General features: G+C 37.4%; 1 protein-coding gene across 1 annotated transcript; it reads right to left on the reverse strand.

Annotated features, from left to right (window-relative positions):
* Positions 1 to 2,612: 2,612 nt before the first annotated feature.
* Positions 2,613 to 17,337, reverse strand: POMP (proteasome maturation protein). Its single transcript, XM_069467397.1, has 6 exons — positions 17,289 to 17,337; positions 14,839 to 14,936; positions 13,073 to 13,133; positions 9,191 to 9,292; positions 5,898 to 5,991; positions 2,613 to 3,078 (listed from the first exon to the last, which is right to left on the reverse strand). The coding sequence occupies exons 1-6, from the start codon at positions 17,289 to 17,291 to the stop codon at positions 3,011 to 3,013; spliced, it is 426 nt and encodes a 141-aa protein (XP_069323498.1). The 5' UTR covers positions 17,292 to 17,337; the 3' UTR covers positions 2,613 to 3,010.
* Between the last annotated feature and the right edge of the window lie 696 nt (positions 17,338 to 18,033).

An 18,033-nucleotide genomic window follows, 5' to 3' on the forward strand; every position in this document is an offset into this window, starting at 1 on the left:
AAAATACAGAGTGCTTCTGTCACTCCGTGTTACAGAAGTGACATACTCATGAGGAAGTAAGCCACTATGTTAATAATTGGCGAATCTACATGAAAGTTGTATGGGTATTCCTTGTATTGTTCTTTCAGATTTTTGCTAAGTTTGAAATTTTTTAAATAAAAAGTTGGTGAAAAAAATCGTTTGGTTTATGTCTTGCAAGATTTCTATAGAATACAGAAAACAAATTAAAATGGTGGTGGAAGTCTTGAGTTAAAATCAATTCATCTCTCCGAAAGTTAAGTGTAGCCAAAGTTAAAGCAGATTCTACCAGATCCTTCCTCCACTGACCCAAAGCCGTATGCTCCATGTGACCTCCATTTTGTCACAGTGGTGAACAATATAGCTTTTACCTGCCTCTATTAGGTCAAGACACTGAAATAAGCAAGAAGACAATGTACAGCTGACAAAGCACATCCACTGGCTCCAGAAATAAATTCAAGATCTGGAAGCAAACTCTAACCCTTCAAAACTTGATTTTTCATCTTAAAAAAAAAAAAAAGTTTTAAAATCCCTTACACTTTTTTAATCTGGGGAGAAAAACCCTACAAAAATTCCACTTGAAAAACTAACAGTATGTTCTCATTCTTTAATAATATTTAAGGATCTATAGTAAAACAAATTAAGTATAGGTTCTTAAGCATTTATTATACATGAAAGAACTTGAATTTCATTTGAAATCATGAGGTACGTAAGTCCAATGAAGTATCATGGCATTTTTGTTTTACTGAAATAGCAAGTCAAAATTTGGCGGATACTGAATTTCATGTGACATGAAAAAACACATTTATCCAATTGTAGATTCCAGTGAAAGATTATATATTGCGTAATTGTTCCATTTTTTCAAAAGTAATCTTGTTCAGAACATTTTTCGCATTCTTGAACGTGTGCATTCAAAGGATATAAGCCGGGGCACAGTGGTCCATGCCTGTAGTCCCAGCTACGCAAGAGGCTGACACAGGAAGATCATTTGAGCCCAGGAGTTTGAAGCTGTAGTGCCTATGATTGCTCCTGTGAACAGCCACTGCACTCCAGGCTGGGCAACACAGCAAGACCCCATCTCTAAAAATAAATAAAACAAAACAAAGGAATAACAAAATGCAGGAGAGCACTGAGCTACATTTACCTGTCCTCCTGAAAAAGGGACAATGCCCACAGCAAAGGTCAAAATTAATGAAAAGCGATAAACTTATTATTTATATTTTGTAGGAGTGAAAAAAATGCATTTAGTCAAAGTCATCCCATGAGTGCTCAATTATATGACAAACCTGTACTTCCATCAGATGGTAAAACCCATCAACTCCTTTGTTCTCACATATATTAAAAAAAAAAAGGCTTAATACAGAATTAGGTTATACCCCCATTAGATATGCTTCTATCTCTTTTATCATTTTGCTGTTAATAAATTCTAATCAAGCACTATGATACTATGATTTGAAGCTTGGAATTTTTAGTCCCACTCACCCACCTCTATCCTCTAGGAAGGGGAAAGGGAGATTGAGTTAATAACTACACGAGGCCTCCATAAAAATCCCTGATCTCTGCTTGTTCCTGGCAAATGCAAAAAACAAAACAAAACCCTGAACTATGGGGTTCGGAACTTCTGGGCTGGTGAACATATGGAGATGCCTGGAGGGTGGTGCACCTGAAGAGGGCATGGAAGCTCTGTGCTCCTTCTCACATGTCTTGCCCTACGCATCTCTTCGACCTGCTATTCATCTGTATCTTATGTAATGTGCTTTATAACAAATGAATAAATGTAAAGTTTCCCAAATGATTCTTGGTTGCAGGGAGCAAGCTGTAGATGCAGAAAGTTTTAGAATATTCATTAGTAACTTTTAAGACATAAAACGACCTTTAGTGTCTTCAACTAGCTACATGACGACCATAAATGGACGTCCCTGCGTTGTAGCATGTTTAGCTGTATCCCTGTCTTCTTCCCACTAGATGCCAGTTGCAACTCACTCCCAAAGTTGGGACTCCAAAAAATGTCTCTAGATATTGCCAAACGTTTCAAATCAGTAACTTATTTAATAAAAGATGCTACCAAAATGTTGATAATCAAAATATATTTTTTAATTGTAAAAGATGACCCATTCACTAATGTTCTAAACAGTTAAAGTTTTCTATACTGGGTTCATAAAGAATACCTTATAAGAAAGAACCATGGTGAAAACTTATTTTTAAATAAATTACTACAGAATTAGCTCATGGATGCATAGTATATATATAAATGTTCTAATAATTTTTTTAAAAAATTTAAGCATCTTGTGATATGTAAATTAAAAACAAGGAAAAATGAGTTTTACTTTTAACAGTTGCTTGGTAATATATTAAATACATATTAAGTCTATGAAGTACAACAGCTTAACCTACACTTGGTGATTGATTTAATTTTACACTTTAAAGATAAGACTAAAACCAAAACCTCTGAACTCACTTTTGAACCTGAAAGAATCAGAGAATAGCTATAATTCTAAAAATAGCATCAATATACTGATTATTCGTATGAGTATTAATAGGCTATACTGAAACAAGATAAATATATTATACTCAATTTGAAGTGTTGCCACTGAAATCAATTACAAATGTTTACTCTAAAAGATGCTACTATAAAGTTTACAGATTCAACTACTAATAATGGTTATTCAAAATTAAATTTATGGAATACCTAGAAAATAGGATAAATTGGAATCTGTGGATAGTTTTATAATATTCATGAGCAACAATTTTTTAAAGACATAGAAGGCTATTGTTTTAATATAAATTAGGAACTTTAAAATCGCCTCCTTTTAGTGCTTTCAATTGTCACATGGCCATAAACCAAAGACCCAAATAAGTTTAAATGATCACTGATACAACTTTTGCAAAAATTCTCATGTCAGTACTTTTAATGTTGTATACATCAAATTACAGTAAAAAGACAACTATAAACGAGATGCAGCCCCTCTATTTTCACAAACAGCACAATGTATTACAGTAAATCAAGTTTATATTCCACCATCAAGTGTGGTTCTCCCATTACTTCACTCTGTGATGGATCTGAAAACAAATAAAAACAAACATTTTAAAAGAGTCTCCCAAAAAGATAAACTCAATGGTTTCACTTACATGAAAATCTAGAACAGTCAAAACTAATCTAAAGTGACAGAAAATCTAGAACAGTCAAAACTAATCTAAAGTCTAGTGAGCCTCCTTTTTGAGAATCTTCCTTGAGGGAACTTTTTAAATTCAGGAAAAGCTGGGATTCTTATGCTTTTACATTGAACTTAGACCTCATTTAAAACTAGTAAGGTGATAGTTAAGGTCTGTATAGTTGTAAGTTTTAGTTATGAAAATACATTCATTTAAAAATCTTCTGTAATTCTGTGTAAAGAAAGGGAGAGAGCCTTACTGGGCATTTATTCAGTCAGATATTATCTGTCTGAATGCATAAGCAGTGAACTAAACATCTCTGTTTTCCATTGGGGTTGGCAAACGTTAAACAGATAAAGCCTGGGGCCGGGGTATAGGGACTGATTACAAAAGGACCAAGGGACCTTTTGGGGGGTGATAAAAACATTCTATATATTGATTGAGGGGACCCAGATGTATGCATTTATAAGAACTCACAGAAGTGTACACTTAAAAATGGGTGTACTCCATTGTATGTCAATTACACTACAATATAACTGATTTATTTATTTATTTTTTTTTTTGAGACAGAGTCTCACTCTGTTGCCCAGGCTAGAGTGAGTGCCATGGCGTCAGCCTAGCTCACAGCAACCTCAAACTCCTGAGCTCAAGCGATCCTACTGTCTCAGCCTCCCGAGTAGCTGGGACTACAGGCATGCACCACCATGCTCGGCTAATTTTTTCTATATATATATATATATATATTTTTTTTTTAGCTGTCCATATAATTTCTTTCTATTTTTAGTAGAGATGGGGTCTCACTCTTGCTCAGGCTGGTCTCGAACTCCTGAGTTCAAACGATCCGCCCACCTCGGCCTCCCAGAGTGCTAGGATTACAGGCGTGAGCCACCGCGCCCGGCCCAATATAACTGATTTAAAAAGAAAAAAAATCAATTGAAAAGTTTTCCTTTTTCAAGGTTCAAGTTTTCTTGTGGCTTCCCACGTGACTCTGGGAATAACCTCTTAATTTAATTTGCAAAAAAGTCTTCCCTGTATCATTTTCTGCTCTGTTGCATACACACAACATAAATCAGAATTCTAAAGCAAGAAAACCTTAAAAATCTTCACACTCTTGTGTTTACAGATAAGCCAGAAAAAAGTCTTATTTTTAACTGTGATAATGTATGTAAAAGAGCTTTCAAAATTAATACCAATTAATTAAGCTCACTAAAGACAAAGCCCTGAACTTGAAGTTCCTCTCCCGTAACGAAATACATTGTATGTGTGGGCATCACCGGATCCTCTTCTTGCTGCCCTCAGGGAACCAACAAAAATAGTCATGCTCTGGCTACTGCTACGAGTATTAAACCGTCCTTTAGGAGTCTTGTGTCTTCCACTAGCATCCATGAAACCATGGCAGGCTAATGTGTTAGCTTGTAAGATCTCAAACCCTTCAGAGTTCTTCAGCTATTCTCGGGTTACAGACCATGAAAGACCCTGAACATATTATGTCTTCTGCCTGAAATACTCTTCCCTCTACTTGTAGCTCAACTAAATCATATAATCCATATACCTTTCGGGAATCAACTTATGTGTCGTATTCCCAGAGGCACTTGCCTCTCCCAACCCGACAACATTCTTTTTATTCCTAGAACTTACCACGATTTATAATTATGTTTGTGTTTTATCTGTTTAACGTTTGCCAACCCCAATGGAAAACAGAGATGTTTAGTTCACTGCTTATGCATTCAGACAGATAATATCTGACTGAATAAATGCCCAGTAAGGCTCTCTCCCTTTCTTTACACAGAATTACAGAAGATTTTTAAATGAATGTATTTTCATAACTAAAACTTACAACTATACAGACCTTAACTATCACCTTACTAGTTTTAAATGAGGTCTAAGTTCAATGTAAAAGCATAAGAATCCCAGCTTTTCCTGAATTTAAAAAGTTCCCTCAAGGAAGATTCTCAAAAAGGAGGCTCACTAGACTTCTGTTATGTCCACAGCATTTCCTTACCGGACATCAGCAGCCAAGCAAAACTAATAAAACTCAATCCTGTTGAGTTTTTCTATTTCTCCTACACTGCCGGGACATAACGAGCAGAGGCAGTACCGAACAGGATTGTATTTGTTTATCTTCCTCAGGACCAGAAAAAATAGAGGATGCTGTGTGTATTATTTTTACTTAAAAGTCATCTCATACATGATACAATTATTCAAGGAATTTTGTTAAAAATGACAAGGTTCTTCTTTCCTACTCATCACCTATAGAAGTACAAAAATCACTGTCTGGAGGACCACTTTTTAAAGAAAGATTTGTTCCACTCATTTAAACACTAGTCTACACATACACACACATGCAAAAACCCCACAAACAAGCAAACAAAAGAACACTAATCACATCCCACAAGCATGAATACTGAAACAACTCTCATTGCTTAAGCCACTCTAGGAATACTGCATTAGACCGACACATCAGACTTGATGCTAGGACATGAAATCAATGACTACCATTACTTGACTGAAATGACTATACTCTTAGAACTTCATAAATAATTTTCACTCTTAAGAATAAAGAACAATTATTACCATTAAACCATATCTTACTACAGGGAATAAACACAAGCGAATCCAATTGGCTATAAACCTCCATGAGGACAAGAATTTTCTCTGTCTTTGTTTGTTGCTGTCACCTTGTATAGCACAGGGGCTCCATATGAAGGTACTGAATGACAACTTACCATTAAGAATATCTTCAAATCCAATAGTCTCATCATTACCCCTCAAAATATCCAGTGAAAAGTTTGAGCTTGGAAGAAATGGAAGACGCTGAACCTTTGGGAAAAGTATGAAAAAGGCAAGATTAGAAAAAAAACCCAGGGGGAAAAATATAATATATAATCTAATTTCATGTTCTATATCCTTTATTTGAAAAAAAATTCACAAAACTAGGTAAAATATAAATTTAACTAGTGGGGGGGAAAAAGCAGTTCATATTTTAGACACCAAGTTTTTAAAACTTCCTCAAAACTTTACTCAAAGTATGTCAAGACAATGAACTTACATTTTATTAACACTTAATAATCCCATCAGGTTTGCACATACTTTGAGGCTTTGCTTCTGTCCAGGAAAACTACAGCACATAGCCACGTGATGAAACATAAAATCCCAAAGCCTAACACTATATCTTGTTTCTGTTACATGTGGGATGATCAAATTCCTGAAGAAATTCCAACTCAGTGACAGCATTATTCTACTTAGTATACAGGTTACTTCATCTTCTATGTTGTTTTGTACTGCTCATTGCTCAAATGTAAGGTATAACCCTTTCAAACAGCAGTAACCAGAAATGCAGATCAAAGTCACTTGTGGAGCCTTTAAAAACACAACACCATTACAAACTAATGTGAATTTTTTTTTGGAGATCACAATCTGCCATATGTTAAATACACATATGGCAGACTGACTCCTTAGTGGAGAAAGCATAAGCTATAGAGGCAAAATGATCTAAATTCAAATTCTGACTCTATCACTTACCAATCATATGGCTCTGTGCAAGTTACCTGACCCATCTCAGCCTCAGTTTCCTCATCTGTGAAATAGGATAATACTACTTTCCTCTGAAAACTATAGCAAGACGTGAGGTAAAGAATGTACCCAGTATAGTCACTGGCACGTAGTTGGTACTCTATAAACTTAAATGTAGCCAAATCAAATTTCCAGTTTTTCTGTTCTTTGTTAGTTGTCCAGCAGGTATAATTGAAGTCAATGCAGATAATTTTAGAAACTGCCAAAAGACTATCGAAAGAGTAATAGGTGGTCAGTGACTAAATGATATTAGCATTTTGAAAATAACCATACCTTTAGAATCTAAGGGGGCAGTTACGCTCAGATTTTTTTCCTCCCCAAAATGTATTTAGACTAAACATACTATCTGCAATTACTAATGGCCTACAGAGTTCTTTCAATCTTTATAGCGTAGAAAAATTTCTCTAGATTGCCAAGCTTTAAAAAAAAAAATAATAAAGGAAGTGGAAGAGGAGGAAGAGGGACAGAAATAGGAGCCTATAAATTAAACCCAGCAGGAAAGGGTCTGGTAGTTAGATCAGAGGTACAGGAAGCCATCAAAAGCAAGGATGAGCAGGCAGCAATTCTTGACAAGCAAGAATTGCTAAAGTACAGCAAAAAAAAAAAAAAAAAAAGGCCAGAATTCTGGGCAGATTTTTGGATTAAACAGTATTAAAAACTTAAGTCCAAAATTTGAGCACATGTACTTGAAATCTGAATACACAGGAAAATAAAAGGGGAAGCTAACAATTTTTTGTCAAATATGTCATTTCATTTAATCTTCAGAATAACCCCATTAGGCTTAAGGCTCTGAAGGCTCTCTCCATTTCACATTAAAAACAAAGAAAAAATCTGAGGTTCAGAAAAGTCTCCAACTTATTTATGTTTTTAAGACCAACAGATGATGGAGCCAAGATTCAGATCCAGATTATTCTGATTTAAAGCCATGCTATTTCAGAGCTTTATCTCTGGAGAGAAGTACTCACAGTAGCTTCCAGAATGACTTAGCCAAATACAAATGATTGCATTAACAGAATGTATTGAATAAAACACAATTTTAGCCAATTCATGAACCGAGCCAAGTTAAGGAGTTGGGTTTTATTTTGAGGGCAAAGTTGAGGTGAGTGGCATGATCAAACTTGTGTTTTGCAAAGATTATTCTAGCTTGAGTGTGAACGAGGGCTGAAGCGGCAGCAGGGATGAGTGTTGCAGTAATTCAGATGAAGCATGGCAGGGGTGAGAACCAATGTAGTAGCAATGGTGAGGAGATCAAGTAATAGACCAGGTGACTTGCGGGGAGGGGGAAAGGGGCTGGGGTGAGGTGGTAGGTGAGATAACCAAGGGTAATGCTCCAATTTCTGCCTTAGGTAGAAACCTATGCACACATGATAAGGAGTATGTGAGGAATAATGAGTTACTCTGTACTTGTACATGTGAAACTCCAACTGGAAAAGGACAGGTTTACAGCTCATGAGAATTACAGCTTGGGAGTGATCAGCATATACATGAAACTAAAGTCACAGGAATAGGCACAAAATAGGGTGAGGAACGGACCAAATGGGGCCAAGCATTTTAGGGAACAGATAAAAGGAACCTACACAGAGACACCTAAAAACAAAAGTTCAGAGAGCAGGAGGACACAGGGAAAGTGTGGTGTTCTAAAAACCAACGGAAGAAGGAAGGAGCTATTAGTATCAAATACAACAGAAAGATCAAGTAAAATGAGGGCAAAAAAAGGGCCCCATTGTTTTGTTGCTGTGATGGGAGACAGACTATAGTGGGTTAAATGAATAGGAGGTAAAGCAGTATATAAAGCAAATGTAGATAACTTTTTCAAGAAGTTCAACTTGCAAAAAGCGCATGCCATGAAAGAGAAGTTACTCTAAAGGATTTGAGATTGATACGATTTTTGTTTTGTTTTAAAAGACAAAAGAGGTTCAAATATGTGTAAATGCTGCTGCCACGATGGAAGAGAGAGAGCTGCTGAAGATATGAGATACAGAAATGATCACCAACAAAGGGAATTTCCTGAAGTATTATGATGGGACAGAATCCAGAGCAGAGGTAGGGAGATAATTCTTACACACTGGGAAGGACATTTTCCAAGTACTTATTCCTCAGCAACAGGTATATCAGCTACATACAAACTGCATACCCGACACCTCCACTTGGATATTCCTAGTCATCTTAAATTCAATGCAACCCCAAAAGCAGAAAAACATGAAAGTAGACATAGACAAGTTTTCAGACACTGAGCCTGTAATTAGGAGGAGTTTTCCATTTAATGACTTCTTTTTTCCTCTATGAAGTAGGAATCAAGGTCATATCCTATAAAGGGGGAAAGTAGCATAAGTTGTAAGGGAGCAGAGAAGGTAAGGTTTGAATAGCTGTTATGGAAATAGAAGAGTCCTCATGACCGATATCAACACATATGGCACACATACGTAACTGAGATCCATACACTCACCTGCTGCACTGCCTTGAATTCCATCTGTAATTTTAGCGGAGCAAATAGACCCTGGATGTTTCTCAGCGTGGAAAAATTCATTTTATCTTGGTTGAGCTGGAACTACAAAAGACAATGTAATTTTAAATGTTATACTCAATATTCTGCCTTCAAAACAGCAGTGATACATATATAACATAATGCTTACATGAAGAATTTTAATATACATAATAAAAATGAAGGATTTTTACTAATTTCTTCTGATAAATTTTAGGATATATGTCTATGTTTTATTCAGCATGCAGGTATACTTCTTTTTCTTTTTTTTTTATAGAGCCCAGGTCTCACTATGTTGCCCACACCAGTCTTGAACTCCTGGCCTGAAGCAATCCTCCCACCTCAGCCTCTCAAATTTTGGATTTACAAAACTAACAAATTAAGGAATGCTTTTCATATTTCAGAAGTGTATTTACAAGGCATCATACTTCATGCTTTTGATTAAAAGTACTGCAAAACTGGGGTGCAAGGAAAAAGTGTAATTTGAGATTCAGAAAATGTCACACTGACTTAGAATTTCTAAGTATGAAAGTATATATTTCAAAGGATTTAGTAAAAGAAATAATCAGACCATTATACCATCCTGTTAATTAAACTACAACGTTTAAACTTCACTTTTTTTTGGTAATTGACTCGGGGGGAAAAAAATTCCAAACTCTGAAAAGTCTATTCAGTTGTACTGGGTCCAAATCAACAATTTTTTTCTGGAATCATACTTTCAATAAGAATTGATATTACATTTAAGAAACTCTGATCATAATTTAATGTATTTCAGGTAAAATATAAATCAACTTGACTCATGGATTCTAAAACAGTTTCCCAAAATGGCTCTTAAAGATAGTGAATATGATATATAGACTGCTACAAAGATTTGTCTAGGCTAAGGTAATTATAATGAGGTAAAGTGACTTGTCATTATTTTTTATTATACTATACTTTCTTGATAAGATTTTTTTTCTAACAGTCACCAAAAAGATCATTTTGATCAAAAATCTATGGAGAAATTAGTGCCTACTATGAAGGTGTCTAATAATATGGTTTTAATTACTTTAGCCTGACACATCAAAATTTTGACATGGTCATTAGGAAAAATCTGCAATAGTTTATTATGAGTACACGATCTGACTTTCTAAAGGGTTTCCTTTAAATACTGAGATATCCTCATGATAAGTAAATATGGTTTTTAAAGAAATGGGGTTATGCTATGTGGCTAAAATGTAGCAGCTATTCATAGCTACAGCCTCAAACTCCTGGGCTCAAGTGAGCCTCCTGCTTCAGCTTCCCAAGTAGCTAGCACTACAGGTGCATGTCACTGTACCCAGCAATAAATATAATTTCATGAAGAAAAAACCCAATTCATATAAATTTTGATGAATACATCCAACTCATGTGTCACATTCTAATGTGATATTAAAACTATAATTATCAATCACATACAAATTAGCAACCATATACAAAATTAGGCTCTGTGGTGACATACAAGAAAACAGAAGAAAGTCTACCCTGGAGGAGGTTGTACTCTAGCTGGGAAGGCATTACATACAGATCAGGGCTCCTCTACTCTTGGTACTACTGATGTCTTGGGCCGGGTAAGTCTTTCTTGTGGGGTGTTGTCCTCTCCTATGCATTGTAGGATATTTAGCAGCATCCCTGGCTTCTACCCAATAGATACCAGTATTGACAATACTCCAACCCCTGCCACAAACATCATTTGTGACAACCAAAAATATCTTTAGACATTGCCAACTATCCCCTGGAGAGGGGGAATTTCTCCCCTAGTTGAGAACCACTGATACAGATAATGACAGTCATCTTCCATCACTATCACCACTGCAGCTCCCAATCATGGAGAGCTACTAGAGGCCAGCAATATGCCAAGAGATGAACTATTTCTAACTCCATTGTACAGATGAGGAGACGAAGATGCAAAGAAAATTAAGCAATTTGCTCAACTTTACATAATAAGTGCGGTGCCTATGTAGTTCAACTATACAACCCATGCTAAAGGACTTGTAATAGACAGTAAGTGGTACAGAACTTTAAGAAAAAGAAAGACTGCCATTAGCTGGTTAAGTGATTAAGGAAGAATAGAGGCAGTAGGTATAAGGTGAGTCTCAAAAGACCTACGTTTTTAGAGTCTTCACCATTCTGGCCAGTCTCACTCAGATTTGTCAAAATTTCTCTTAACGTGTATTACTCAGAACTGAACCAATATTCCAAATCTACTGGCCAACCATCTTATTAATAAAGTTCAAGATTACATTAACCGTTCTTTTTGGTGGCGCAATACTTATACTAAGGATACTAAGTCAATTGTCAAATTTTACATATCAAGTCAGGTTTACCCTACCTAAATGTGTATAATTCATTTTTTGAACTCAAATGCAGAACTTCACGCTCACCTCTATAAATGTTTTTGTGAAAGTTCTGGCCTAGCCTTTTGGTCTATTTTGTCACTGTGATATAGTTCAATTATTTACCAAAATGATCTTTACCAGCTTTGTCTTCTAAAAACCTAATTTATGTGTTTTCTATGGTTATTCTCACATCTTTGAAAAATATTTAACCTCCTAAGTGTCCACCTTACTACCTAAAATGTAAGTAGAGACCCAAGATCCCTACCAATATATCCCCTCTAAATTAACAATTCCTTAATCATTGCTTTCTGGGTACAGTTATCAACCACACACAATTCACCCTACACTACTTTCACTTTGCCCATAATCTACCATCTAATCCTCAAGCTTATCCCATGTCAGATAATTTGGTCCCTTCACTGATCCATTTGGTAATTTAATAAAAGAACAAACTAAGATTAATGCTCACAGACCTCTACTCAATCGTCCACTTAAGAACAGTACCAGGGGCCAATGTTACCACAAACAACCTTACTTTTTAGTTAAATCCCTTTTAGAAAAGTAGACTATTTTATCCAGCTTCAGTCTATAGGCAATTTTCATTTCTCCCATTATTTCTCAAAGATGATCAACTATGCTTTTATAATCATACTCATATGCTTTTCAGTCTACTCTGGGCTGTCAATTTCTGAGCCTGAAACCTGAATGCAATTAAAACAACTAGAAGCTCTTTATTTTCTCATCTTACTTGTCACAATTACATTATTTGTCTACTCTTATAGAAAGATCTATCCCCTCATTAAAGAGAAAGGAAGCAAAAAAATTTTAAAAATGAAATCAGTTTTCTGTTACCTAATAACATTGTACCACCTTCCCCAAGTAGTGAGAAGCCTTTATCTTCTCGCTGTTAATGCTTATTTTAGAAGCCTTTAAGTTGTTTCTAGAAGATCTGTATGTACATGCCATCCCTTCTTTGGAAGTGACCTTTCCCCACCTAGTTACTTGATGGATCTTGGCCTAAAACTGCCCAAATGTCCCCTCCTCTATAAAGTCTTCCAAAAGCCCTAAGCACTTAGGGGACTGATCCATCCTTGGTCCTCTCTAGCACTTTCCGAAGCCTCCTCTTACCCACTGCTTGCCTTTCCCATTAAATTTTAAGTTCCTTAAGGATGGGGGTTATATCATACTTATCAGTGTACCTACTGTGCCTAGTGGATATGTCCCTCAATAACTTGGAGATGCAGGGCTTGAGAAAGATGTCAAGGCTAGGGGTATGGACTTGGAGATCAACAACAAAAATGGCAGAGAAAAATATTTAAAAAAATCAGGATTATCAAATGAGAAAATTACAAGAAGAATGGAGAAGTGGATCAAACTTTAGATGCTTGCATAAAAGACAGAAAAGGATGTGTAGACAGAGAGTTTTAGCGAAGCAGTATAATGATAATTTGAAAGCCTACAAGGAGATTGACACAAGTAACATACTTACATTTTTTTCTGATAATTCAAGAGGATGACTAGGCAAAAGTTCATTTTTCACACAGGAAAAACTGGAAACAAAATTAAAAGGGCAATTAAGTATCACTTAATAGCCACAGCTCAAAATCATATCTATTAAACGTGTGACTTCAATGGAATGGCATGAGGGAGTTTTTCTGAAGAGATGAAAAACAGTTCTGTATCTTGACTGTGGCATTACAAGAATTGATACATGTATTAAAATTCATAGAACTATTCACCAAAAAGAAAAAGAATCAAATGCATCGTATGATAATTGTTCAAGAATGCATCTATTATGGCGGTGGTCAAGACTCCAATCACTAGAGAGAACCTTCCAAAACCTGGTGCTAAATGATGCCCTAAACCTAAAAGAAATTTAATAAACATATGTGTAATACTATTACTCTGATGAGATGCTTCTAACACCATATAAAATGTTTAAGCCTTTTCCCTCCAGGTCTATCACATACTCAATATTTAATATATCTTTAATAAACATGTTAAAGCATTTACTAAACACCTCTGTGCAAAAGTATTGTTAGGTGATGCACAGCTAGAAGTAGGCCACTGGTCTTTATCACCCTAGATACATACAGATGACTATCTTATTGTCCAAACCTGGATTTGAAAGCTGAAGGAAACCTTAGAAATACTGCCATGATCATTTACTGAATATTGTCTTTTACAGAACATTATCCAAGAAGTGGGGCTTGACAATTGTCCTGCTCGTGGCAATCTTACAGCTCAATCAGGAAACAAAGAAAAAGGAACATTTCATGTGAAAAAAAATCATCAGGACTTAATTACTGCCTAGCCAGTGAATCTGATTATACTACAAATCAAATTATATCTCCAATTCAACAGGCTATACAATTCATCTTTTACTATAAAATTGGAAGTCTATAATGAGAGATTATATCTGCACCCAGACATCAGCATTCAAATGTCACTCCATTATCATAACACTTGAAAATTAGATATAAAATTTAAAAATTCAGAATACAGAATGTTTATAGGGGGAAAGGCATTATTCTTATTTGATTAAGCAGAAAAGTGACCAGACAAGAAAAAGGACTAGTGGCAGAAACTGAGACTTAAACATACAGAAACATAAACGAAAACACAGAAAGGGGCATAACTGTGTGCTAAAGCTAGAAAAGAAAAACACCAGCAGTCAACATTTACGAGTGCTTCCAATGTCAGGTATCATTTTAAGTATTTGTTAGGTGTTAACTCATTATTCCTCAAAATGAGATATATACTATTATTGGCCCTATTTTATAGATAAGGACACTATCTATGGAGACATAGAGCAATTAAGTAACTTGCCCAAAGGGACACATAGCCTTTACTAAATAGCATAGCCAGGATCCAAATCCAGGCAGCCTGAGTGGAGAGTCCATCCTCTTAACTCCTATGTTCTAGTGCCTCCCCCAGAAAAGTGAATTACTCCAATAACTAAAAAAATACAGAAGCAAATGGCTCTCTATCAGTAGTAATAATAATAATAATAATTCCTATCAAATCATGCTAATGGGTACCATTGCCTAGGAGGATGCCCTACTCTGGGAACCTACTACTCTGAGAAGATGCTTCTTCTAAGTCTCTCCCCCTCCCCCTTCCCAACCCATCTAAGGTATATTACTTCCATCTCCCAAGTTAAATATACATTTATAGTCTGATGAAGAATATTATGAAAAATAATTCACAGGAAACACTGCATAACAAAGCTGAAGTCACAAGTCCCCCATATACCCTTTCCGAAGAAGATCATGATTTTCAAAAGGTCCACTTGCTGAAAGTTCAGTAACTGGAATACTGTCCTTTAGCTGAGATCCAAGTCCTCTGGCATTCTACAACACAAATAAAAAACACTATTAAATACCAAAAAAATTTAAACATACACACCACCCCCAACACCTATGTCAAAAATACTGTTTAAGTAGGGCAGAGAAAAGATAAGGTCTCTCCCTTAAAGAATCGACAAAGTAGACAATTACAACAAGCATTAAGCACTATGATAGAGGGACATACATGGTACAATGAGTAATACCAAATTTGTGAGTTGGAAGGATTTCTGAGCTGATCTCCAGAGTTTTTTTTGTTTTGTTCTGTTTTGAGACAGAGCCTGTCACCCAGGCTGGAGTGCAGTAGCGTGGTCACAGCTCCTATAGCCATGAGCTCCTGTGCTCAAGTGATCCTCCCACCTCAGCCTCCCAAGTAGTTGGGACTACAGGTGCATGCCACCACAGGTGGCTAACTTTTAACATTTTTTTTGTAGATACAGGGTCTCACTATGTTGCCCAGGCTAGACCTGAACTCCTGGCTTCAAGTGATCCTCCTACCTCAGCCTCCCAAAGTGCTGGGATTACATATGTGTGCACCATACCTAGCCCTGAGCTGATTTCTTAATGCTACAAACTGAAAGAAATTCCAGGAAAAAAGAAATAGCATATTATGTAGCACTTCAGCAAAGAAAAAAGAAATAACATGAAGAAAGATGTGAAAATATAAATGAACAAGTTATAAGTAGTTTGAGATGACTGGCTAAATACTTGTATCAGTAGGCAGAAGTAAAGACTGGAAAAATGGGGAAAAAAAGTTTTACATGCACAGAAATCTGGGTTTTATACTGAAACTGATAGAGAGCCTGTGAAGGGATATATGGTATGATCAGATCTGCTTTCACTGGAAAGCTCTCTCCCTTAGGTTGGAATGTTTAGCATAGAATGAACAAGTGGAAGACAGAATCCTGTGGAATACCATTCTTTAAAGACAAGGAATAACAAAGAAATGGGATTAAGAACAATACAGCTAGGAAAAAAAGGAAAAAAGGTAATTCATAAAGTGTTCAGTCTCTTTCTTTCCTTTTTTTTTTCTTAACATTAGAGACAAGGTCTTGCCATGTTGCCCGGGCTGGATTCGAACCCCTGGGCTCCAGCAATCCTCCTGCCTCAGTCTTCTGAGTAGCTGGGATGATAGGCATATACCACTGCCCCCAGTGAAAAGTATTTGGTTTCCATAAGAGGAGGGCATTATCTATAAAAACTAAATGTATCTAATCAGAATAGTGTAAAACAAAACAAAAACCAAAAAGAAGAGACAGTGCATTTAGTACAGATATATTGTCACCCTACACATTTATACTATGAAACATGCAATCACTGAATATTTATTAGGCACCTATTATGTGTTGAACCATCATAAATTGGGGATGCTCCATAGAGCTGTATGATTGCAACTTTCCAAAGGTGTCTTCTGCTTCTTTCCTACATGGACATTCTCCTCCAGCTACATTGCTTTACTGTAAAGTGAAAGAAAAAGTTTCTTCTATGCACAAAGAAAAGGGGAATTCTGACCTCTGGGTTTTATTGTTACAGTCATTTTTCCAATTTGCTTCTGTAAAATATCAGGCCAGTACTTTAATGTTTCTAATAAAGTAGCAGAGAAAAATCTATGAAAACCTAGTTACCAGTTACACTTGAGAGTGTTTATAAAACTTCTTTACAACGATTAGCAATATTTACCAACAGAAGCTTTCTAGATTTGGACAGATGGCCTACCAGCATTAACTGATATCAGAGTCAGTGGCAATGGTAACTCAGGAGCCTTCCTAAATATCACAACTTTTAAGTTAAACAGAAAGAGAAGGGAAGGGGTGTAAGAGGGAAGGGGGAGATGCACTAACAATACTGACAAATTGGGAATAACTGCATTATTATTATCATTATTTTACCTACGACACCTGGCATACTACAAGCTCTCAACACCGTTTGCAGAGTAAAGCTTAGCTATATAAATGCGACCTATAGGTGTGGGTTGGTTATGCATTTGCAAGCGGGCGGGGGTGTGGAGTGAGGAGTTTGAAGGCTCTCTTTCGGGTTTCCCTTTCCAGCTGCGCGCTAACTAAGAGGAAGGGGCCCAAGCTGCTAGGCGGATTGGGGAGGAAAGGGCGCAAACCGAAAGAGGAGAAACAGGATTAAGCTGAACCGCTGCTTGTGGGACCAGTGTCGGAGCCGGGCCCCGGCTACAATCACGACCCGCCCCTACCCAATGACTCGACAGATCATGGCGCCCGAGGCCGGCTTCATGGCCACCGCCGCCACCGCCGCCACCCAGGGGCGGACTGGGAGGCCGCGGCCTGTTCCTGCCGAGCCACGGTCTCCAGCCCGCCTGGAATTCGGGCCGCCCGGGGACTCACTCACCATCTTCAGCCGCTCTGCGAAGAGCCTCTCAGCCCCGTTACCGTCAGCCGACCCCGCCACTTACTTCCGTTTCCGGGGGCCGCCCTCCACATCCGCCGGAAGTGCGTCCGTCCGGGTGAGGAAGGAAGGAGGGCGAAGGGAGGCGGGAGGGAGCCGCGCGGGACTGTGGCTCCCACGCTTGCAATCCCGAGGGACCCAGGCCAAGGGCGTAGTAGGGGTGTGGGCTGGGAGGAGGGAGAGATGTGCCGTAGGGGGGGAAAGACGTGGACTTCGCTTTTTTAATAAACATCTACCGTTTTTACGGCATTGTGCTTTTGTAGATACGTCGCCTTATTTAACACAAAATCTCTGTGTGGTAGGTAGTACATTTTACAGAAGGGTAAATGAGGCCTAGATAGTTTGAGTGATTTGCCTAAGATCGTTTAGCTAGTAAGGCAGAAGTGCGACTCAAGGCTTTGTCCGTTTGCCCTGCCATGTTCAGAACCCTGTGCTGAGGCTTAAGGAAAGAAAAGAGGATCGGGCTGGCGCGGTTCCTGGCCTGAGGAGTGGGGTTACTCCAGGGGCGGGGGGGGGGGGGGGGGGGGGGGGTCGTGAAGACTAAGTAAATGTGATCATGACTGACATACGCTGGGCTCTTAGAACTGCATATCAACACAATTCTAAGTGCTTTCGTGTGTTATCTCTAATCTTTTGAATAACTTTATTAAGTAGCTACTACTATTTCCCTATTTTTACAGGTGAGGAA

The sequence above is a fragment of the Eulemur rufifrons genome, chromosome 4, assembly GCF_041146395.1.
Source record: "Eulemur rufifrons isolate Redbay chromosome 4, OSU_ERuf_1, whole genome shotgun sequence".
Classification (NCBI taxonomy): domain Eukaryota; kingdom Metazoa; phylum Chordata; class Mammalia; order Primates; family Lemuridae; genus Eulemur; species Eulemur rufifrons.